At 38.5% G+C, this 25151-nt stretch overlaps 2 protein-coding genes across 7 annotated transcripts in view; both read left to right on the top strand.

Annotated features, from left to right (window-relative positions):
• The window catches only part of SH3BP2 (SH3 domain binding protein 2), a 36075-nt gene extending 15490 nt beyond the window's left edge, over positions 1 to 20585 (top strand). For 2 of the 6 annotated variants that reach the window (XM_056490313.1, XM_056490315.1), the window contains 12 exons: positions 9468 to 9607; positions 10683 to 10785; positions 12411 to 12528; positions 13123 to 13193; positions 13553 to 13641; positions 14946 to 15011; positions 15510 to 16005; positions 16870 to 17005; positions 17342 to 17397; positions 17822 to 17903; positions 18163 to 18222; positions 18601 to 20585. In XM_056490313.1, the coding sequence (XP_056346288.1) occupies positions 9469 to 9607; positions 10683 to 10785; positions 12411 to 12528; positions 13123 to 13193; positions 13553 to 13641; positions 14946 to 15011; positions 15510 to 16005; positions 16870 to 17005; positions 17342 to 17397; positions 17822 to 17903; positions 18163 to 18222; positions 18601 to 18738 (1554 nt within the window). In that variant the 5' untranslated portion in view covers position 9468 and the 3' untranslated portion in view covers positions 18739 to 20585. Of the gene's footprint in view, positions 1 to 3802; positions 4051 to 9467; positions 9608 to 10682; positions 10786 to 12410; positions 12529 to 13122; positions 13194 to 13552; positions 13642 to 14945; positions 15012 to 15509; positions 16006 to 16869; positions 17006 to 17341; positions 17398 to 17821; positions 17904 to 18162; positions 18223 to 18600 lie in introns of those variants that run through there. The other 4 variants (XM_056490310.1, XM_056490312.1, XM_056490311.1 and 1 more) reach the window with 4 other exon arrangements.
• Positions 20586 to 23845: 3260 nt separating this feature from the next.
• MFSD10 (major facilitator superfamily domain containing 10) overlaps positions 23846 to 25151 on the top strand; it is a 10108-nt gene continuing 8802 nt past the window's right edge. Inside the window, exon 1 of the mRNA XM_056490856.1 lies at positions 23846 to 23881. Within this exon, the coding sequence (XP_056346831.1) occupies positions 23846 to 23881 (36 nt within the window). The remainder of the gene's footprint in view (positions 23882 to 25151) is intronic.

Here is a 25151-nt window from a genome sequence, read left to right as displayed (position 1 = left end):
CATCCATGTTCTTTAAACACCTCCAGGGATGGTGACTGCACCACTTCTCTGGGAAGCCCATTCCAATGCTTGATAACCCTTTCTGTGACAATTTTTCTCCAAATATCCAACCAAAATCTCCCCTGGCCCAGCTTGGGGCTGTTTCCTCCCATCCTGTTACTTGGTACCTGGGAGAAGTGGCTGACCCTCACCTGGCTACAACCTCCTGAAAGGGAACTGTAGGCAGTGAGAAAGTTTCCTTTTTTCCAGGCTGAACACCCCCATCTCCTCAGCTGCTCTCACAGGATTTGTGCTCCAGACCCTTCCCCAGCTCCGTTGCCTTTCTCTGGATACACTCCAGCCCCCCAATGTCTTTCTGGGAGTGAGGGACTCTACAATAGATTAATATAAAGTCTTGCATTATTTCTCAAGGCTGGCTAGTGTAAGTGAATCTGTTAAATAATTTTGTTCTTATATCAGGAGTTTGCAGATGGTTCTTGTCCTCCAGCTGCTCAATCCAATTTGCTCTTTCAGAAGCTATGCATATACTGCAAATACTTTGTGACTGTTCTTTGATTTACAGACGTTAGAGCAATACATGACATTAACTGTATCCCAAAATCAAAATCATGATATCATCTTCTAGGATGTGTGCCAAACTGTTTGATGTTTATTTTAAATTGATATGCTCATTTTCTGAGGCAGTCCTGGCTGGCTTTTTCTGAAGTTCCAAGCCAACAATATGTCTGTAGATGTTCATAACCTAGGAGCCAGTGGGGTATAAGTAGAAACTTGGAAGCTTTCTGGTTTTAAATGTTTCTTGGGTTTCAATTGAATATATATTATCAAGACTTCAGCTACCTATTTTAAGTATATGTAATAAATAAGTCAAAATATTTTTATGACTTCTTCATATCTTTTGAAGTAAGCTGAAGGAAGGGATGATGGTTGAAATGTAAAGTATAGGAGTTCTTTTGACATTGACAGAGGATTTTTGGAAGTTGTGGCCTCATTTCTTCTCCTTGTTGCTGATTATTTTTTTGTAAAGATAACACAGTTCACCCAGCAGAAGTAATTCTGATGCATAATTTTTTGTATTTTCACAAGGTTGCCTTAATAGATGAAGGATTCAGGTGAGTAATTTACACTTGCTCTTTTACAATCTGCAGTTGTGAAGCATGCAGCTGACAAATATATTATCTCTCAATATAATGGCTGTGTTTCCACTGTCATCTAGAAACTTGAAACTAAGCTAGTTGGATAGAATTAATAAAATAATAAGACTTCTAATAATCTACTCCTGACTCAAACTTAGGACATGTTCTACTAATCCCTTACTTTCTTAGTGCCTTATTATACTGTAGACTTCTGTGGAAATACATAATGTATGAAACCTTATATTATTCTGACTGGAACTTAACTACTGAGCTGACGCTGCAGCTGAAATATAGTATTTTTCATGCTATTTTAATTTTTTAATGCTTTGTTAATTTTTCTCCCTTGCCTGTTGCTGTGCTCTTCTCGTGCTGCTTTTATTAGCAGACCATTCTTGCAGTTTCCTGTAAATTTGTCAGCAAGAGGAAGTGCTCCTGCTGCAGACACAGCCCTGTGGTGAGACAAGTGAATTTATACCAGCAAGGACAGCCTTCTGCCAGATGTATTTGTGCCCTCACATCCCATTAACTAATGATAAATAGGATTGCTTTTGACTGCCAGCAGGAGCTGTCTCTGCTCTGACAATGGCAGAGAAGATTGGCTGATTTCCTCAGGCAGCAGTCCTGCTGGAATGAAATCCAAGTGTTGGTTCCAGATGCTTTGGTTCTTTCTTTTAAGGCTGAGTGACAGCTTAAGGCATTAAAGAAATTGAGTATCTCTTTTGGAGTGAAATTCTCCCTAGGCTACCTTGGTGCAAGGCTGCTTCTCACCACTCATTTTGTGGGAACAAATGAAGATTAATCTGAAAACCTTATACCTAAAGTCCATGCATAACATAATTGCTTTGTGAAGGAGGATATATTTAATACTCTCACTTCCCAGGCAGACATGCCAATCAAATCCATAAAGTTTTCATTTCTTTTCCGATTCCTTATTTGCAATTTTGAAATACAGTCCTTCTGGTTTGGTCTAGAAAGCTAAACTGGATTTTCAGTCTCCCAAAACTGTGAAATGTCTAAACTTTGGTTGTTTTTTGGTGGAACACCTGCTTGTGTGTGTGTGAAGTTCCTGGGACCATCTTGATAGTGTTGGAAATCACCAGAGAAGTTGAAATGGGATCTTGGAACTTGAAATGAAAAATCCTGCAGCATTTCTGAGTACTAAAATGAAAAAAGAGAGAGGACAGCATGAGAAAGGTTAGAGAGGAAAAGCAGTACCTCAGAAACATGTGTTGGTTCAAGGAGGCTTGCTTTAATGAGAGTGCTGAAGCCAAAGAGGTGCTATAAGTTGTGGAGTTTGGAGGGGAAAACCAGGAGTTAGGCGTGTCACATCAGAAAAGGGAAAGAGGAACTGAAGGGGTTTTTCCAGTGTTACATATACTCAAGTGCTGTCATTCTAAATCTAGGTTTTTTTATGAAGATGGAGAAATAGCTTGCAAAGATGCTAATGCAGGCTTAGATAACAGAACTCAGGGAGGAAAGATTGATTTAGAGAAGTGTGCCTTAAATGGATAACTGATATTGTAGCAAATAAAGCAAGGGAATTTAATTCAAAAGCCACTGAGCTGAGTTCTCTGTAATTATTTTCTGTGTGAAAAATCTGTCAAGCCACTGAGAAAACTGGGTGTTGATCCTTCTTGAGGAGCACTGGGATAGATCCTGTGTTCTGATATGCTGATCCTTTTGGCTAACAAGAGCTGTGTGTGGTATTTATGGTTCAATTTCCTTTCCTATGGAGCCTGGCAATGGAAGGAGTGCAAATGAATGCCCTGTGGTGAGAGAGCTGGTTTTCTAGCCCATACAGCCTTGAGCAGTATCTGAAACCTTACTTTCTTTTGTGCTTTGACTGTTGGGTAATTTTCAAAAGGAGATGTTGTATGGAGACTTCTTCCTTCTATTTTGGGGTACAGATTCATCTCTGTTTCCCCAAAAATATGTGAAGTAAACTTTGCTTGACATACTTACATATCTTTTGTCCGTCATTCTGAAACTTGCTAGTTAGTTTTGTCTCTTCAAACTTTTGAGCCTGTAATGTTGTTTAAATCTAGACAAGTCAGTGAAACACTTGAATCCTTTTAAGAGCTCCAGAGGAAAATAAGTGTAAAACAATGGCAACTGATGTTCGTGACACTTGTGAACAATTGTGCACTGTCAGCCTCTTGAATTTGAGTTTTATTGTCTTTTGTGGTTTGTGTGGTATCAAAGGTATCAGCAAGGCTTTCTCTAAAGCATGTCTATGCTGCAGAATTTTTCAGGCTATTTGATTATCTTGGGTTGAAGAGGGAAGGACAAACTCCAGCTGTGGGGGAGAAAGAAAACAGATGAAATACAGTTCTGTGCTGCAGTGGAAGAACATGAGGCACAGGAGGCTCTTCAGGAGCACAGGCAGCATTTCTGAGCTGTGCCTCTGCCAGTGTGGGAGCTGGAGTACCCTGAGAGAAAAAAGGACAACTTGCATTTTCTCCCACTGGAAAGTGCTTGATTGAAAGGTGAGGAGGAAGAAAGAGAGCACTGGAAAACCCCCTGTGCTTCCTAGCTCGGTGTCTGGCAGAGGCAGGCGGTGGAGCTGGGCGGGAATTGATTTACAGCCTCTGGGAAGCCGGGAAATCTGACAAACACAGCGCTGCCCGCTGAGAGGGGAACAGGAAGCTGCAAAGGAAACAAGTCACTGCCTCGGCGTCACTTCGGCCACAGGCAGCTGGGGAAGGGCTTCTTTTCCTTTCGTGTGTCGAGCAGACAGCAGCTGCAGCTGTGCCTTTCAACCTGGGAGTGCCCAAAGGTGGGAGAAGTGCAGAAATGCTCCTGCCATGCCGGAGAGGGGTCATAAGTTGTTAATGGCTCTGGCATCGCAAAGGAAGCAATCATTCGGTGAAGCTGTCAGCAGAAAAACCATGTGTCGGTCGGACAAGGTCAGCAGGTCAGTGCTTTTTGTGGCTCCTGTTTCTGGCATCTTTTCTCCTTCAGGTAGAGCAGGCTGCAGCTAAGAGTAGAATACGGTATCTGGGCTAAAGTGCTTTTAACCCATGCAGAAAATTAAATGATAAAGAATCGGAGGGGGAAGAGATGAGTTGGGTGTTGTTTGAAAACTTGTCAGAAAAAAAGCAAGTTAGACAGTAAATTTTGTTATAAAGTGTATCTCAGTCAGCCTTGTTTCTCTGTTCCCTTTGTCTTGTAAGATTTTTTTTTACTTCACTGTTTGTACTGTGCTATTAATCTTTCTGAGTATTGTGAAAGGGGCTGTTAGAGGTATTAAGAAATGGAATGTGTAACCAAAAAAAAGTTGGAGAGGTATGGAAAAGTATCTCAGAAGTACTGGAGGATGGTTAATAAATGGACAAGAGACCTGACAATTCTGCAGAAAGCAATTTTAAGAACAGATGGTAAATGTTTAGATGGTTGAATCAGAGAAATAATTCTAACTTAGAGCTACTGAGAGCATACAGGGGAAACTTACCCTCTTCTGCAGTGTGTAATGCTGCCTCATTTTTGGTAAACTGATACTTCAGTCTCCCTCTGCATGATTTGAGGAATACATTCATTTCTGTAAGTTATGTGTTATATATGTCATGTTATTTATAAGTTATATATTCAGAAGTTAACTAGCATCTGGCTTAGCTAGGTTTTACTTCCAAGTAAAATTTAAGGACTAGAGGCTATGAGATTAGTTTTAAAAGTTCTCAGATGTAATTGGCATAGAAAGCATTGTTACATGTTCAGATCGGGTTTACTTTTTGTACTGCAGCTTTGGAGGCTGTTTTTTATTTTTTCCAGCATGACCAAATGGGGCCAGATCATAAATATTATTGTAACAAATGAAAATTTTTAAAACAACTACTGGCAGCTGTAGTCTCAGAGATGAGGGTAATATGTTTTTTTTGCCTATAAAATGCAAGATGATCACATCTGCCATAATTTCAGCTGAAGTTAAGCAAGAACTGAGGACTTTTCCAGGATACAATCTTTAATTGAATTCACTTGTATTTGCTCTAATTGGGCTGAATGCCAATAGCTGTTAGGGTCAAGAGGGGTAAGTGTTCTTCTATAATGTAATCCAGATTTTTAATGTGGCAGAATTTTACTTTTACTCATGGAGGGACTTTTAGCCTGTAAAATTATGCCCTAGCCTTCAATCTAGTTGTTCTCTATCCACTGATTGAGGGGATAGATTGAAATTGCTTCATAGATGTACACATATACCTGCTGCACAATAACAGAAGTCTGCTATCTATTCAAAGTTTGAGCTTGGTAGCAGAACTATGATTCAGAAAACACTTCTGTATATGATTGGCCCTGCTGTGGTTTCAGGATGAAGTGTGTAAATTCACTTTTTTTTTGTGCTGTTTTACTTCAGGTACTTTGAAATAAAAAGTGGTTCATTGGGATAGTGTTTGAGAAAAGTATACTCGTGATAGACTTGTGCTGACTTTATTGATACATTAGCAATACACTGCAATTTGGTTTGGTTTTCAGTCTGGTAGACCAGACAGTTTGTATATGAGAAGTAATTACAATAGTGATTGTATAAGCTCTGTATCATGCTCCAGAGTGCTGACTGCACTGTTCTGTCTTTCCAAAAGCACTCATGAACAATGAAACACATCCTAGAAACTGCTAGTTCTCCTACTCCTCTCCAAGGCCTTTCATCTCCCTCACAGGCATAGAATGGCCACAGGGATCACCTGGGAAACAAAGTGATGCAAGACCTTTCCCTGACTGCTGCCATCCTCTTCTCGTTCAGAGAGTTCCATTCAGATTAATTCAGAAGTCACATGCAGTGGGTTTGGGACTTGGTGGAAAAATTGATCAAAAAATATGCATGTAACTCTTTGGTGAATGGGAAGAGAAATGAAGCTACTTTCACCAAACAATGAATGGGGGATGTTGCCTTGTGTTTGACAAGGGAGCAGTGCCAGGAGGAGCTTTGGCTGCACTGAGTGAGCCCTTTCTTGGTTCTCAGCCCTGTGGAAGAGGCTCTCCTATGCCCCAGAGGTGAAAGTGTGTAATGGGGGCTTTGGCTTGTAGTGTGGGAATGTAACTGCATAGGAAACAACTGGGGAATATCCCTCTGGTCTCAGTAATGCCAAAGTTAACAAGCTCTGCAGTGACTTCAGTGACTGCCATGGCATGTACCAACATCCATCTGCTCTTGATGAAATGTGTTAAAGAGGTTACAACAGGAATATCAAGAGTTGAAGGAACCATTCGGTGAGCTAAAGACAACCACACTGTAGATGCTAAAACCTCAAAAATCTTTGAGCTTGCATTTTTTCCTTCTTCTCTCCCACTCCTACAATAAAGATTCTGGAGTTAGATTTGTTTTGACAGCTTTCTGCCAGCAGTGTGATGCAAAATAGCAACATTTGTCCTTACTGAGCTGTTTTCTACAGTCAAGAATAGATGAAAAATCTGCCCTGGACTGGAGACCAAGTACTTAAATGCATTTTAGCAGCTTCACTGAAAGATTTCAACTCAGATCACTGAAGTCTTCCCTAAGTGTCTGCTATGTGCCTGCAAATGAAAGTGCTTGAGCAGTGTACAAATGTGATGGGGAGTGTTATAAGCCACACTGACATCCAGATAACAGGCTTAGCTGCCTCGAAATCTGTTGAAAAGCCTGGTGCATTAGGCAGGCTCTTTAGTTCATGTAATGTGTACTTGGTGGCATGGATTTCAGCTGTGTCTCCTTTTACTCACTTCTTTTATTCACTTAGCTGGGCTGGGGAAGTTCTAAGTTTTGGTCTCTATTTTCAGGACTGTTTCATAGTAAGTAGCCAAAAGTAAGAAATGATTGTGGAAAGGAGAAGCAGATGCTCTGCTGTCCCTTCCTGTCAGTTAAAGCCTGTAGTCGTCACACTGTAGAACTGGATTATTTCTTTTCCTCCTACTTGCTCCTCTGCTTCCACTTTTTTTTTTTTTTTTTTTCTTTCCTGTCTGCCTTAAGATCTGGCTTTTCAGGTAGAGGAGATAATGCCCATCCAGACATGCTTTAGTGAGTAGTCTGACTGGTGCACTCCCCTATAGAAGGCAAACATGACTAGGACAAATATTTCTACTTTCTGTATCTACCTAGGGTAGCATATACTTCCTGCCAGTGTTTGGCTTCCTAGAAATTTCAACTTACTGGTTGTTCTGGATAACCTCTCTGAGACATTTAACTCTGCATCTTCTGATAGGTTTTCAGCCTAGGTACAGAACACTGAAACAGTTTCACACCATGGACTGGGTGCTTCAGTCCTTTCTTCTGTTCTTTGTAGTAAAGGTACAGAGGATTAGAAGATCTAAGATGAACTTGAAACTGTTGGATGGCATTGGGACTAATGTAGGAAAAGTAGCATCAAAGTATATTTATCTGAATGAAAAGGTTTCAGTTCTACTTAGTCTATTTTCTGAACATAACTAGAAACAGACTGGAACAACTTAATTTAAGTTCTAATGTTTAAACATTGATGTGCATATTCTTATAAGAAGAAGCCCAGGACTTGCCTTTGCAATCCTTGTTTCAAGGAAATCACTCTTAGCACTATTGATGTGGTTTGGCATCAGCAGCCAGCTGGGTAACACTCTCCATTTCCCTCACTTCAATTTTTCTGCAAGATGTGGAGAAATAATTTGAAGGATTTAGGGAGGCAGGGCAGATGTTAGCTTTTGCTACTATTTTTAAATTTTTATTCTTAAAAGCCTAAAATGCATGAGTAGCCCCTTTTTGACACACTGCTGTTACTAGCAATTTTATTGTGAAGGGGGAGGAGGAAATAACTCAGCTTGGAAAGATCTCAGTCATTTAATAAGGTCAGGGAGGAAACAGCAGAAGGAAGGATATAGCTGAGCAGAACAAAAGCAACTTACCTTTTGGTGAGCAGGGAGGTCCTGGGAGAAAATTGGGATACCATGGTGTCTTGATGTATCTGCTGTGAGAGCTTTTTTAGGGCCTTGGATCTTGTCTTCTCTTGTACCTTCTTCATAACACTGGGGACCAAAAGTGAATTTTTGTGATTAAGTCTTTTAGGCTGTTTAGAGAATTTAATTTAGTTTAAACTCTTCTGGTAGAAATTGCTAGGAATTTCCACCCTTTCCCACACATGCATCATCAGCAAACAACAGTTAGATCTAAATCCTAAACTGATCACTACAAGATCCATTGCCTTGCATTTCTGTTTTTCCTAACCTGTGCAATGGATTCATACTTTGCTGTTGCACCTCAACAAATCTGAAACACTTCCTTATTCTTTTCAGAATGGGAAAAGCCATTTTAAGTTGGAGGGGCAAGTGCTTGGGTAGGGTGTTGTGCTGAGGCTCTTGGATTCTGTGCTGAGCCTCAGAGTTCACCTCCCTTACTGTCCCTTTTGGGTAAAGGAGAAATGAACAAGTTCCATTAAATTTCAGTCCTGCACTGGAAGCTTATCAGTTCTAAACCATCATTCCTTTATCAGAAATTAATTAACTGGAACTTCATTAGTTTGCCTTTTACGAGCAAGGTCTCTAGCTTTACACCTGATGATAATAAACTCTTTTATCTATGATAACAAACTCATTCTATCTATATATGATTTCTTTTCTCTATGACACAGTAAGATTTTTTTAGCCTAGTTCTGTTAGCAGTTGAAGAAAGAAAGTGCTTATAATGATATATCAGAATAAGTTGCAACCTCAGAAATGAATCTTTTTTGGTTTAAGATGACAGCAGAAAGAGTGCTAACTGCAGAGATGCTTGGTGGAGCATTACATAAATAATTGATATATAAATTAAATGGAAGCCTGCAGAAATCTGAGAGGATCTTCATTTGCACAGGATGCTGTCATATGTAACATCCAGTATGAGATTATATACTAATTCTTTAAAGAAGTTCAAGAATAAAACATGTCAATATCAGGAGTAAGTAGTATTGGATGCTGCAGTTACTAAACCTTGGCTTGATTCCCTTGTTGTACAGAAAACTACATTTTCTGTATATATGTGTGTTGTGTAGCACTTGGGAGAAGAAACCAGTTTTCTTTCCAGTCACCTGCTTGATTATGTCTTGCAGTGTTATCTGGAGTATTTTTAAAACATAAATACTTAAGTAACGTTTACTAAGCACTTTTCCTTTGTTTCAACAACTGTCAATCACTTTTGAGAGCTGTATAAAAATAAATCGGGGCTTTTTGCACTCCATTTTTTTTATACATTACAAAGTTCCCGGAATCTTTGAACACCCAGTCTGTGTTACATTCTTGAGTGCTGAACCACATTAGTTGTTTGGAAAGCTTGTTTAAGGAAACAAGCTTTGCTTCTCAGTACTCATTCCTTAAAGTAAAATCTGAGTTTTAAACTGTTTTTAATTATCTAAATTGCAGAATGATGGCCCTGCAGGAGCAGGTCTGGCCAGTCCCAATGAAGGCAATTGGAGCACAAAACCTTCTGACGATGCCTGGAGGAGTCACCAAGGCAGGGTATCTTCATAAAAAAGGAGGCACCCAGCTGCAGATCCTGAAATGTAAGTTGAATGAGGTATTAACTAAATTAAATGTTTTAAATGCTTGCCTCTGGGGCCAGTGACAGATTTCATGTTAGCAAACTGTTGAAGCTGTTTTTCCACTTTGTACCGGAATATATATATGAAAGACTCATATTGAAAGATCTTCCTTTAATTGCTTTGCAACTGTAAATCTTGAATAAATTTTAAAATATAATAAATGTTGTGGTTGATTTTATTTTGCTTGTTTAGTTCTCTTGTCAAGTCCTTCACAAGTAAGATTTTCAAGACAAACAGATTCCCAGGATATGTATCAATTTCAAACACTCTTTTCTGAAAGAAATTAGTACTCAGCCTTTTTTTCCAGTTGGTTATTCTGTACTGGAAAAAATATCCCCATCTCCTACTGTTGTTGTGAAATGGAAATTCTCTCACTGCCAACACTGGGCTGTACTTAATAACAGTAATTTCTTCTGAAATCAGAATCTATTTACATGGGGAAAAGTTTAGATTTTGGGTTTATTTATATGCTATTCATTTGGTATCCCTGTTTATACTATACTATAAACTATAGTTAAACTGTACTAAGTATACATGTATATATATATAGTTAAACTAAAATAGTTAGGAACAAAGACTGCTGCCTTTGATAAAGGAAGGAGTCTTGGCCACTTTTAAAAAAAGAAAACAGGATATAATTTTACTGGCAGGATTATGTACTTGAGGTGAAAGAAAAGAGGGATATCATGTTTTTGGGATGGATGTAAATATGTATTTGTATCCTGTGGCTGCCTTCCTGCTATTGCTTATTTCACTAATAAAAGAGCACAGGTGGAGGTCAGGCCTGCAGTCTCTGAGGCTTCTTTTGAAGTTTTCAGATCAGCTGCCTCTCCAGTGAGGGAATCAAATATTACTCTTAGTCCTGAAATTCTGCAAATGGACAGCTTCACTATGTGACTGATCATAACTAGTTTGTGCTCATTTACAGTGCTTCGTATGAATACTAAAATCTTAAACAATAATTCTATACATGCTAAGGGGTTCAGTTGTTCTGCTGCCTTTGGATTTCTATTTTGATTATTTGTTATTTTTTCAGGGCCACTGAGATTTGTGATTATCCACGAGGGATGTATCTACTACTTTAAGAGCAGCACATCTGCATCTCCCCAGGGTGCATTTTCTTTGAAAGGTTACAACAGGTAAGTGCCAAGGAAGTTGTTTAACACCCAAGCTCCTTTTACTTATTGCTAGGGGCCATGGGTTTCATTTTTAATGACGTTAAAGAGAGCTACATCTGTTGTTTGGGTTAAGCATTGATGTCAGATTCCAAGAAACATTTTCCTTTCAAACTGTGTATATGATATTTCCCGTGCTTGACAAGTGGATAGCCTTCCCTTTCTGTAATTTAACAGAAATGCTATTTGAATTGGAATTGCCTTACTCTGTTACTAATTAATGCACAGTATACATACAGATAGATGTGGATTCTTTCAGACAAAACATCTTTGTTCTGTAGTGACCAGAAAGGAATCACAAGAGAAAATTTACGGAGTTACTGATTCAGCAACTGCAGTTAGGGTTGAAACTGTATCAACTACAGAGTGATAAATGAGAGAATGCATGTGCAAAGTATCTGACTCATTTCACTGCACATTTTTAATCTTAATATTTACTTTGAAAGTTGAAGACAGAAATATTTGGCTTTCAAGTTAGCCAGTATTGTCAGAAGCCGAATGCAGAATAAGTACAAGACCTACCAATACAAGTCCAACCTAACTTTAGGGAATTGCAGTTGAAATTGATGCTAAGAAAGGTTTAATGGGAGAGAGTGAATGTAGAGAAATATTGATCCTAACCACTGCAGTTTTATTGTATTTGTATATCTTGTACTGTGTAATGTTCTCAGACTTGTGGAATAAGGAATTACCTTTTCTTAAATTATGGGAGCTTTTCCAACAGAGCACAACAATGGCATATTTATAAGGAAATGCACTTGCAAACATTGTAGCCAGTTAAAAAGTAATGATTTTGTAGAAGAAACCCACACTGTAATTTTGTCATGACACCAGCTTCTGCAATCTGCATGAATGTGAACAATGAAATCTGTAAATGCTTGAGAACATTCATTCCTTTTTATGTATCTTCATTCTAGCAGCTTTGTAGAGAACTTGTCAGAATAGGGACCAGGTCCTGATTAGTATAAGGCACAGATAAGCATTATTGAAAAAGAATTTAAACTGAAAGGATTGTTTGACTAAGTAGTTGCATAAGGGGTTTTTAAATCTTTTTCCCCATAGCAGTCCCAAATGAAGAAATTCCTTACAAGAAAAAAGAAAGTGGTTAAGTTATGCTTTTTTTAAAGTAATAAAAAATGTGGAGAGTGTTTATAAGGGAAACGTGTAAAAATGAAATTTGCCTTTATTATTAATTTTTCCTTATTTGCATGGGAAATGTTTTGATTTCCCCTCTGAAATAGTGACTTCTTGAATAAGGGCCACTAGCACCCTGAGTATCTCTTGCAGTGTGTGACACTTATGAATTAGTGTGATTCATTAACTCTTGAATAGTCAAAGCATCTGTTTATAAAAGTCTGGCTGGTGGATTAAAAAGTGCTCTTCCTTTTGCATTGTTGCTTCTACCACAATAATGGAGAAGTACTGCAAATGCACATGTGGGGATTTCTGTGGTGATTTTCTGGGCTTGGAGGTTATTTTTCATAGGGCAAAACTGGCCAGTAGAACTGCTGTCTGTCAGCCTTTATGGCTTGCACAGCAGCATTACCTATAGATTAAGGTGTTTCTGTATTGGTTGTTGTGTTTCTCAGGGTTATGCGGGCAGCTGAGGAGACAACATCAAGCAATGTGTTTCCTTTCAAGTTAGTTCACATAAGCAAGAAGCACAGGACGTGGTTTTTTTCAGCTTCTTCTGAAGATGAAAGAAAGGTAACTTTCTTCTTTTGCAATAGCATTTTACTTGAAGCAAAAAGAAAATCTTGGACTTCCCTAAAATCTAAACGAACTGGAAATGCAGCTGACACTGAAATTTGTATACCTAGTTCTTTGGGCTCCTCTGAAAATCATGTCTGAAGTTTTAACTATTAAGTTAGTGTAAATTCAACTTGCAATTTAGGGAATGGCTGTGACATACTATATGGCATGGATTTATCCATATTGCATAAATACTCCATATTTATTTTTCACCAAGGAAAAAGTAATGCTACGTTGAGCCTTTGATAAATTCTGAAAACTGTTCAGTGAAATCTCTCACCCATAAACATACTCTGAATGTATATCTGGCTTTAGGAATAACAGCCTGAAATTTGCAAACTGAAAATTAATACTTCAGTATCTTCCTACAGGATTTTAGATAGTGAAAACATTTGACTGCTGAGTCTTTTCAATAAAAAGTCAGGGATAAATACTATTTCAATATATGTTCCCTGCACAGTTACTCTATTCTTACAGAGGACAAGATACATCTGATTTTAATGATTTAAATACTGATGTGTTGAATGTTGTATTTTTATTTTTGTTTAGAATTGGATGCTATCCTTGAGAAGAGAAATTGGTCACTACCATGACAAGAAAGAAACATTAATAGAATTCAGGTATAAACTCTTATTTTTTATTGGCTTTTTATGCTTATGGACTAGCTCTTTACTGTGGTGTTTTAGGCTTTTTTGCACCTACAATTTATTTATTGTTAAATAAAAAGAGGCACAGTAAGACTCAAGAAGAAAAGCCCTTCCCAGTTTACACTTTAAAGAATATGAAGAAAACTAAATCTTTAAACAAAGAGCATTTCAATATCAGCTTTGTGTGAAAGAAATGAAATCTTTTAAAAGACAGCAGCAACATATCTGACTGTTAATTGGGAAAAAGGAACAGATTGCTTCTGCTTTTCCAGCATTCCTTTCCAGTGCTGCAGTCCTGCTAAACAGAAGTAACTCTGTCTTTTCTTTTGCAGTGACTCTGGTTCTGATGCAGATAGTTTCTATGGCTCAGTAGAACGTCCCATCGACATCAAGTATTCCCATCATTCAGCAGATAATGAAGGTGACAAATTTAGACACTGATAAATAAGGCTTCTTTGTTGCTTATTTATCTCTTCTGAATTCTGCAGGAATTATTCCTGTAGCTTCAGTAAACTGGTCCAATTTGTAACTAATGGTTTTTATACAAGGTGTTGTAGTTTTAAGTCAGCAACAGGTATTCTACCATTAACTGTTGGTACAAATAAACTAAAGAATTTCAGATCCTTTAAGGAGGTTAATTAAAAGTGAGGACATGACTGAAATTCACAGCATTCACAGCATATTTCAGCAACTGCGTTCATAGTCAAGAAATATGTTTCTGAAAACCAACATGAGAAACCTTGCCTTGAGGTTCAGCAGAGATCTTTTTCTAGGCCTTTCCCCAGCTGCCTTTAGAGATTTCTAAGGGCAATGTTGATGGGGGCAAGGACTCATTTCCTGAAAGGAAATTCCTGACTATTCTTCCTCACTAGGACGAAAAGGCAGGAATGGCTCGTTAGGAAATCCGGCTCCATGGCTGCCAGCAGAGGAGAACAGACTCATCAGCATTTCATGTGGGGCTGTAGTTTAGTCCTTCTCATTTTATGGGAGGGGAGGGTTGTATGCCAGGTGAATGATGGTAAGAGACCCAGTAGGAGTTTGAATTAGGAAAATTAGAATAATTGATTTTTATCAGATACTCTTAACATTTTTTAGGGCATTCTTCTGCATATTGTCCTTCAGGCTCCTCTTATAATCAATGAGAAATTACTGCCTAGAAATAACATGTTTTTTGTGGGTTGGTTATCCTGATTTACAGTTAAAGCCAACATTGAAACCACTCAAGCCATTTCTTGTGGTGCTTTTATTTTTTTATGGCAGTGCAAGGTAAAAGAATTAAAATTTTGTCAATCACTAAGCTTGTTTAATCTTCCATATTGCAAAACCATACATTTTTCTGTGGTAGGGTTACATTTTGGGGGCTATGGTTTTTTCCGAGTGCTTGTAGTTGTGTCTCTGCAATTGATTTGAACTCCTCTCAGGAAGGCTGGAACACTAGAGAGTGCCACCTAAAAATAATTTTTTAGCTTATAAGTTGAAAAAAAAATTTAATGTGGAGTATACTTTATCAGCCTCTGTTATAAGTGATGGCTTTTTAAATAAAAATTTAAGGAAACACCTGGATAGCAGAGAGGTGTACCAAAACAACTTATTTTTTCACCTCTTTGGAAAAAATACCTGCAAAATATTTGTTTTAAGAAGCCGTAAGTACTTGATACTCTTTCTTTGGTTTCTTAGGTTCCAAGAATATTTATCAGAGTCTGACACACTGATTTTTATCTGCAGATTATGACCAGGAAGAAGAGGATGAGTCTTATTTGCAGCCGGATACTTCTGACATAGTGAAAGATGGTATGGATGTGATTTCTTTGATTCCCCTCATGAAAGGCCCCCAGTGAAGGCAACATTCATGTGGAATGCCAAGTTATTATTTTGTGTTGGACATTACTATTCCGATTGGCAAAATAACTGAAGTCATGCAGAGATATTTAATCTTGAGAGGTATTTAGGGTCAGAAGTTTGTAATAACAGAGGTAACCATTGACAGAAAGCATTACATGCCTTTAGGGGTGTGTTTTCTTATATCTGGAGAAGCAGTAATGATTTTGACTACAAAGTGAAAAGTCTTTGCTAAGTCATCATAAGCCATGCCTGAAGAAAAATATCAGGAGTTTATTACCTATAACTTTCAGAATTATGCAGAACATTAAATTCTTATCCAGCATTTTGAGTACTGTCAGACCCGATGAAATATCTTAGATCACATAGAAAATGGATTTGAGAAGTCTCTTTTGATGACATACTGTGTTGCCCCTCAGCGTGTTAAGTGTTTTGGTTTTCTTTCTGTAGATATGGTCCTGCCCCCTGCATACCCACCTCCGCCCGTTCCTCACGTCAGGAAATCCGCCTTAGAAGCGAGGGCACACTCCTACTCTGGCAAACCAACTGCACCAGTGCCACCACCACCTCCAAAGAGAAGCTTGCCTGAAATCAAGCTGGAGCCTCCCCCTGTGCCCCCTCTACCTGTGTTCAAAAAGCCTCCAAGTGGCAAAGGGTCTCACCCACTGCCTCCAGAGCCTCTGCCTCCAGCACAAGTCCTTGCTCCTCCAGAAGCATGCGAGAAGCTAAAAGGCGTAAACCTTTCCCCACGGACTCCTCCTCCTCTGCCAGGCAATAAACCCAAGTTGTCACAGCTTGTTGAAAAGCTAGCAGAGCCCAAAGTGCCACGGGAACATGGTAAACCCGGACTGTTTGTGCCACCAGTGCTCCCAAAGCCACCTGTGCCGAGCCACCAGCCCCCTGCAGTCAAGCCTAGAACAGAGAAATCTTTATGTCACCAGTTACAGTAAGTATGAAAACACAATGCACTATTGTTTCTCAATCACTTATTAGTTAACAAGTTTAGACATACTCAGATTCATACCAACATCTGTCTCTTCCCTGCACTATCCCTCTCTGTGTGGTGCTTTTTTTTGCCTGTTATTTGAAAATCTGCAGTGAATCTAGCTGATCCAGTTGGACTTGTTTTGTGCAGGAGCTTGGGCTAAATGATCTCTAGAGGTCTCTCCTTGCCCAAATTAATCTGTGATTATCTAAATTAATCTGCAAGTACATCCTCCAGCTCTGGGGCCCCCAAAACAAGAAAGATGTTGCCCTGTTGAAACTGGTCCAGAGGAGGCCACTGAGATGATCCAAGGGCTGGAGCACATCTCCTATGAGGATAGGCTGACAGAGTTGGGATTGTTCAGCCTGGAGAAGAGAAGGCTCTGGGGAAACCCTTGGAACACTTTCCAGTACCTAAAAGAGCTACAAAAGAGATGGAGAGGGACTTCTGACATGGGCATGGAATGATAAGACAAGGGGGAATGGCTTTAAACTGAAAGAGGGGAGGTGTAGGCTCAGCTTAGATTTTGGGAATAAATTATTTGCTGGGAGGGTGGAGAGGCATTTGGCACAGATTGCCAGATAAGCTGTGAATGTCCCATCCCTGGTAGGGCCACGTTGAATGGAGCTCCAAGGATGCCTAGTGAAGGTTATCCCTGCCCATGGCAGGAGGGTTGGAATGAGATGGACTTTAAGGTGCCTTCTACCCTAAACCACTCTAGGGTTCCATGTTTTGGGGCTAAACTGAAATCTTCACTTCTAGTTTTACTATTCCTTCAGTGTTTTGTGTATATTTGTTCTGCTTTCCTGATGAGGTATCCTTCAGTTTTCATTCTGTTTCTGTCAGGAGATCACCACCAGATGGACAAAGTTTTAGAAGTTTTTCATTTGAAAAACCAGCACTACCCTCCAAGCCAAGCCAACCTGATGATAACTCTGATGATGATGATGATTATGAAAAAGTAAGATCAAGCAGATGATCCATTCTAAAAGAATATTTTTTTCCTTGATTATATATACCTTTGGGAACATTTTAAGTGCATTATTTCAGGAGAAGAGTAACTTTCTGAAAACACAGTGCTGTGTATTTTTTTTTTCATTTCTTTTTGAGCTTTAGTGAATGCCTTGATAAGTTATGGAGTTTAAGATTGGATATAAAGGAGAAAGAAGCATAAAGTAAAGATTAAATCACTGTTAATCATTTTAGATGATGGCTGTAGCTTATTTGCATAACAAGTTGCTAGGGTTTTGAGTTGTCATTAACTTAACAGTGATATATTTTCTTTATTTTTTTACAGGTTGGGCTGCCTGCTTCAATATTTCTTAATACCTCGGAATCCTTCGAAGTTGAAAGGTAAAATGTGATTTCAAAATAGTTCCTTACAAGTCCTACAAAAACCTGTACTGACCTGTAGTCCAAAGATCATTTTGATAACTTGTGTTTAAAGCATGCACTAAAATATTTAACATGCAAATCACTTTGTAGAGAAATTAGTTCAGTGCTCATATATCAATTGACAGATGAGAATGCAATGTGATTTGGCTCCATCTGGAGGAGATAGTTTTGCCAGGATGCTGGATGGGACCAGAGAGCCTGATGATCTCTGCTGCACTGCTGATTCAGGTGCTAGAACAGTGACTTTCTTTCAGCTATGATCTACTATGAATTATTACACCCAAAACAGATATTTGTAATGAGAATTCTAACACTGTATTTATCTAACAATTTGTCATGCACATGAAAAATTGTAACATATGTCATTGTTTATTCTTTTTAGGATATTTAAAGCTAGTAGCCCACAAGGACAACCACAAAATGGATTGTACTGCATTAGGAACTCATCTAGTAAGCCTGGAAAGGTAAATTGCAATTGCTGAGATTAACCCCCAAAAAACCTATTGAGACATACTGCATTTCATATACATCAAAGTACTTAACAATTTAGATGTGATATTTTCTTAAAGCAAGAAAATATGAGAGAATTGCTATCATAATGTCAGTGATTGTAAAAAAAAAAAAAAAAAAAATTGGCAGAATTTTAATTAATTCCTCAATAATACCTTGACTTAGAAGAGCTTGATAGCACAGACTGAATATGTTGCATTTTTCTTCTTCAAGGTATTGGTTGTATGGGATGAACCTCCAGGAAAAGTGAGAAACTACAGAATCTTTGAAAAGGTCAGTAACTGCATTGTGTATGCATCTCTAGATTATTTATATCTGTGTATGTAAAATGGGAATGCATTTTGGTAAATATTAGAATGAACAAGTTAAAGTCGAAATTTGTTCCCATCTCTGACAGTAAAAATCAGCTGATTTACAAATATCTGATTTAGGGTAAGAGTTTGAGTACTCAGATCTGAGTTTTCTAATTGCTGTATCATGTATCATCATAAATTTCAGCTCCAGTCAAATCCTACTAAATTCCTGAGTTTAATTTGGACTTACTTGTGTGACTGAGTAGTTTGCAGAGGAATAGTGAGTTCTGGTGATTATATTCTGGCCCTTTTTTCTCCATTACTGTCAATAGTTACATATGTTTTTGTTCTACAACAGGATGGCAAGTTTTACCTGGATTCAGATATCATGTTTTTGAACATGGGAAGTTTGGTGGAATACTACAGCACTCATGTCTTACCCAGTCATGACAGCCTGATTCTCAGGTGTCCTTATGGTTACTCAAAGCCAAGGTGACGTGACAGCCATGGTTCACTGACACCCCTGAGGACAGGACTCCTGCCACTGTTGGACATCCTGCTGTTTGCACACACAAACTGAGTCTGTTTCCACCATTTATTCTCACATGAATTGTTATATAAATTCCATTTAATGAACTTCTGGTAAAACCTTAAAATCCAGATCAGTGGATTTTATGGTCTTTCCTTTTATGAAGATTTGAACTGATTATGCTGTGAAAGCTGTCCAGGATACCCACACCTTTTATGAAACTGCTGCTATTACTAATTTCCTTGGAATGTCGAAGATGAACATGAACGAAGAAGTGATCTGAATACAACTGATCTAGAAAATGAAAGTATGTCAGAATTTATTTGTGACAGGGAATACTAATACTCTGACTTGGAGGTACTACTCCTAAAGTCAGCATTGGTGCTCAACTGAGATATTTTGTATTACTTGTATAGTTGATATGTACATAATGAAGATTTCTGTACAAAATATTTGATTTACTATGGGTAAAGATGATCAGGAAATGAGGCTTTTTTTTAAGCCACCTCTTACATCCTTATACCTTTTGAGTACAGTAATCACTATCAGGTACTATCTGGCTGGTATGGGTGTGGTATCCCAAAAACTGCTTAATGACATGCCCTTCAGATAAGTATGGAACAATAGTAATTTGGCTTTCATGGGAGCCCCATTACCGAGTTCTGAACTAGAAGGGTTTGTGCCACTGGTATTTTTAAAGGGTGTGAGAAAAGAGAAATGGCTGCTTGAGTTTTTGGGGGAAGGGAGCCATTTGAATGTTCCAAATTCCAACTAGCAGTTTTATCTCACATCACCAGTCAAAGGTTCTTCAAACAAAGCACAAAAAACACATGAAACCATGATTGTGATGCTACTATCAATCCATAAATCCTTGTGGTCACTCTTAGGAACAGGTTGTCAGCTCATTGAATTCTTTTCTGTTCAAGGACAAAACACACCACCCTAGTCTGCTACCATCAATTTTCCATTGTTAGAATTTCTACTCAGTTTGTAGTTGCATACAAAAAAAAAAAAAAAAAAAAAATCTGTTTTTAATATGCTATCAATGACAGACATTACCAGGGTGCTTTTACTATTTGTTTCCTAATATTTTGGGGCAAGGTATCCTAAATCCAAAGGTTTGATGTTTATGCCAAAATTACTTTTGGAGAAGAAATTTATTTTAACAGTCCTTTTAAGTAATTCTATTGATCCAAAAATACAGTCATAACGGTCTCATACTCTACTAATGTTTACAACACTTGTAAAAGTTTATACATGCCCACTTTAATCTTGTTACCATTAGATGGTCACAACTTTAAAGTCATAACAAAGCCATTACAGAATAAGAATTCGCTTTTTATGAAAACAATAAACAAGGATTTAGTCCCTAGGGAATTTTCCTTACTCATCAGATGGAATATGAGGATCATACAGATACCTGATCCTCTCTAAAGAAGGCTAAACCAAGACAGTATTTTAAAAACTTTTTTGGCAAATAGTTATATGTATATCAGAGTAAGTTCAAGTTTTTTACAATATTCACACCTAACTGTCTACAGAGTAAGATTTTCTCTGGGAATAATTGACTTCATTGTGTCATGACAATCATATTTATAGTATGCTCTCTTTGAGGCCCTATTCAGATATTTGATTGTTTTCTCAACCTTACACTCAGAAGATTTTTAAATTGTAAACATCCATTTAAACCATAACACTCTCTTTACCTGTGTAATACAAGAGTTGCAAGTATGTAAATTTTTGTGTTAATTCCCTTTTGTATCTAAATGTATAGATTTCTGAAATGGATAAACTTTCAATGCCAATCCACCTCATTTTGTGCGGTCCTCTTTAATTTAATGGGAGTGTGTTCTAATGCTTTTGTTTGTAGCTGTGTTCTTCCAATAGTGGAGTTAGAGGAATTAATTTTCAGTGCCCCTAAGAAGCAAATCTTCATGTTCTAAACAAATCTGCAATCTTTTACACTCCTTCTTCCTCTTGCTCCTACATACTATCTAGTCTGTTTTATAACAAATCAGGTGAGTTTCTGGTCTTTGGAGGGAGGAAAGACACAGCTAGAACACATGGCTCAGTATGTCTCCTATATTTCTCACTAATCTGCCTCTCCTCATTCCCTCACCACAAAACAGCCTTTGCATCTATAACCTACTACAAGCTCCTTAGCTTTAAAATAGTTCCTGGGGAATTGTAAAAGCAGCTCTTGATGTGCATAAAGAATGTAGTTCATGAGCTTTTTAATATCCAAGTCAAAATCATTGATACTAGTTTGGAAAAAGTCTTGCCTTTTGTGACTGAACCTCCAGAAGAAAGTATTATAGCCATATTTGGATGCAGATTGCTGTTCTAGGGAAAAAAATTAGTGATTTTGAAAATAAAACAAAGGACAACATAAAAAGTGAACCAATATCCAAACATTTTTTTCTATGACAATAAAGGTGCTTTGTGTCAGCAGACAAGCTTTCCACCTCAGAACTTCAGTTTTCACAATAATGTGAATAAGTAGCAAGAGTATTTGTAGCCTCAAGTAGCTTCATCCTTTGGAATGTGCAAAAGGGCACTGAAGATTTTGGAAGCTGAAAGTGTGATGCTGTAGAATTTGGAGACATCTGCTGGTCAGCAGATGTGGATCCACACAGGGATCCACACAACAGGAATCCAGCAGCTGAGCTTGTGTGTAGAAGTCATTTGGGACAAATCAATTTTAAGTGACTTCAGATAGAAGCCAGAGATCAAAGCTAACTTTTAGTGGAAACTTAATAGGATGGGTCTTTAAAACTTAAGACTCTTTTGGTTCATCTGTCTTAAATAACTAGCAATATTGTTTAGCAAAATTGCTCATCTGAATGTCTTCTAACCTAAAGAACAAAGAGATAAATTAATCTTTCTGTGTTTAAAGTATTCTTAATATACTTTGAGGTAGAATTTGCATAATGGACATCTGGGCACCACCTAAATTTATCCACATCGTGAAGCATTAGGCAGCTGTTCTGAACATTAAATACTTCACCTAGCAACAATCAAAGTGCATGATGTTGCAATAGTTTCCATCTTATGAAATACCTGCCTCCTTGAAGTCAAGGAGGGGTTTTTTCCCTAATAGTTGGGAGAGTGCTTGAGATGCCCATAATTACAGAACCCTAAGTGGGAGAGCTTATAATCCTTTTACTATACTCAAAGTACCAAAATATCAAATACCAAACACTACTAGAACTTCAAGACAGAGAGCATTTGAGCTCACTTTAAAACTGGATGGGCTGAAGTGATTATGTTCTGTAGGCCTCAGGTATGGAGTAAGCCTTGAAGCACAGCCACCTCCAAATCTTCCTTCAGGGCTCTCATTCCTGTATTTTAATTACAGGATCATCATTACTGTCCCTCACTTGTACCTTCCTCCTTACAGTAGTTAGTTACCAGGAAGTGGGTAATTCAACCTCTCAGGATGATGACCTGGTCCCGAGAGCCATGTAATCTTGGAGATATCACAGAATCATTTTTAATGTAATTTTGCTCACACCTACCTCTCCTGGAGTTGGTTTGCACAGAAATGACAGTGATAAAAACCATTTGTAGGATTAGATCACTGGATATATAAAACAAGGGAAAAGCATTTAACCCTTCTTTGAGTCACCACCTTCTCTGCCTTTTAACAAACACTTCGTACAAGCTCCTGCTGGGTACTATCCCAGCACAGCTGGTTCTTGGACTGGCTGATGTGCACTGAAATTCTGGCTTGGGCAGCCTTTTGCCTGGCTGGAGTTTTGCACCTGTACTGAACACCAGTGATGTGAAAGGGCCACCAGAGCAGCACAGAAAACAGGAGAGTCTGTCCTATGGAAAGGTATTAAAGCATTTTATTACAGGGCCAATACGGAAAGGTGCTCCAGCTGTGGCTTCACAGGCTGCCTGTTTTAGGCTTCATTGATTATGTTGTGCTTTAATTTACATTAATTTGCACTGTGCTAACATTCATGCTGTTTTATTTTTCCAAGAAAATGACGGCTGCACCCTAACCATGGCAGTACTGCTGAAAATGTGCCATTTAAAAATTAAATGTGACTTCAGGGAATTAAAAATTTGATATTCTAATATTCCAAAGCTCCTCTCAAGATATATCAAGATATATATATATAATAATTAAAATAGTAACTACCTTAAAATATTTTTCTTATACTTCTCAGCCCTCCTCATTAGTTTGAACTTGCCCTAAAATATTTTTCCTTTCTCTGTTTTACCCTCTTGGGTCTGCTTGTGGTTCTAAAGTTAGTTCAAAAGTTCTAACTTCTTTTAGTGACATTTTTTCTTCTCTTACTATTAAGGATGAAGACGTCATTAGAGAGCAGCTAAAAACAATTTCAGCTGCTCCAGTCACACTGGAATTCATGTAGAAGCAACTAGCAGAGAACATAGAACTAGAAGGCAGATGATACTCAGGAAGTCATAGATGTTGTGATTAAATTAATTGGTTTTACTTGGAAAAACATTTTGGAAAAACAAGCCCTAACCTTCACAAAGAATACTGTAACATTAAAAGAGAATGTTGGTTGCTGGAGTTCCTTTGTGTAAAGCAATTATTGCACCTTTGGTTCTGTTTAACTGTAAATGCTGTTAACCAGCTTGAACCAGGTAGCTCCATTTACATTTCATCTCAATCATGTATAAAATTTTCCCCATGTCCCCTGAACATAAAGTCGATATTTTTTAAACTTAAATCCAAAGTGGCCTCTCAGATTAAGATTGTATAAAATTTGGCAACATTTAGTATCAGCCTGTTCCAGCTGCTCTGCCCTTTAGCCCACCTGCTGTTTTGGTTCTCTTAATTTTTTTCAGCTCAAACAAACATCAGATGTGTTTTTGTTTGGTTGTGGAGAGAGATGAAAGTAGACCACATTATACTTTTTTACTCCATGTAATCTTTCTATTGAACCTACATTAAAATTGTTTCTATGTGCTATTTTCAGTCCATTGAGAAAATTGTCCTATAATCCCAGTTTATAGGTAAGAAAACTGACCTGGAACTGCTTATGTGGAGTAAATGCACCCCATATAAAGAAAAAGATAAATGTCCTAATGCCAGATGTGGGACATAAACCTAGTGCTGTGCTTCTCTCAGGTAAGATGGAAGCTACCTGAGCATCAAGAAGTGTTAATGCCAGGTAAAAAGGTCAGGTGCATAAAAATAATTGTACAACACTATTTTTCTGATATCTAGTAAAGCCATATGAAAATAATTTGTAAATTAATACATTCACATTAACTCTTTTATTTGAGACTCTGTGATGTAAGTTGAGTCCAGTGCTACTGCTGCTGGAGTCTGCTGAGGAGAACTATTATGTGAAAGCCAGTAACCATTCTCCAGCACATGTCCAGGTGTGCATATGGCAAGTGGAAGCCTACTGGCAACAAGCTCCTTTTCCCAGAACCCTCACCAGCAGCCCAAAATCTTGAAGGAATCAAATACTGCAGGCTGAAAAACACGGTGTAGTTCATGTTGTACCTTCTGTTGTAGCTGTAGTGCTGCAAACCCAGCTGGTAAGAGTTAACAAAGACAAGTTCTTCATGTCTTAAATAATGCAGAAGTGCCTTTTGAGATTGCCTTGTCTTTTTTTCTGCAGCAGAGCACACAGCTTTAGTGCCTGTCAGTATTTATGAGCCCTCCCTTGATTTCTGCCCATGTAACCCTACCTTTGCCATTGCACCAGCACTGAATAGACAGCTGGGTAGAGGCAGGTCAGGAACCTGGGCAGGCCAAAAACTGAGCAGGGAAGATAAACACAGTCATGCATCAGCTGTCACAGTCTCAGCCTGTGGAGGGAGTTGGTTGATTCAGCAGGAAGTTGGTCTCCCACCCCAAATTCTTCCTTCAGATTAGCCAGGTGAAACAGTGGCCTCATGATTATGGAAGCTAATGCAAAGGGCAGGGGGAAAGCTGGAAGGGAACCCTTGGGCAGGTCACAAAGTAGGACAGCAGAAGAGAAAGGTAAAGGAACAGCACTCATCAGCAGCACAACAGCCAACAGGAGCTGACAAAAGGCATCCTTTGATGTCACTGCACCCTGCAGTTACACAAACACTTTGAGCCAGCACTGCCAGAGGAAGAAGTGACCCTGCCGTCCCCCAGCCCTGGGCACTGCTGCTGCCAACATCCCCATCCTTCCTGCCACATACTGAGCTGGAGAGGAAACCCATTAAGTTTGAAACAAAGCAGTATTTTTTTTGCTGAGTTAGTTCTAACATAGATTAATTGTCCCATTTACTTTTCCAGACAAGAGAGAGAGCTTTGTGAGGTAAATGCTTGGTGAGAAAGGGAAAGAAAGGGAGATGCCAAGATGGACAAGTAATCAAAGAGAAGACACTGCATGGGGCAGGTGGCTGGAGCCTGC

Source organism: Oenanthe melanoleuca, chromosome 4, assembly GCF_029582105.1.
Source record: "Oenanthe melanoleuca isolate GR-GAL-2019-014 chromosome 4, OMel1.0, whole genome shotgun sequence".
NCBI lineage: Eukaryota > Metazoa > Chordata > Aves > Passeriformes > Muscicapidae > Oenanthe > Oenanthe melanoleuca.
Note: the sequence above shows the minus strand (reverse complement) of the source record. Positions and strands in the feature narration are given on the sequence as shown.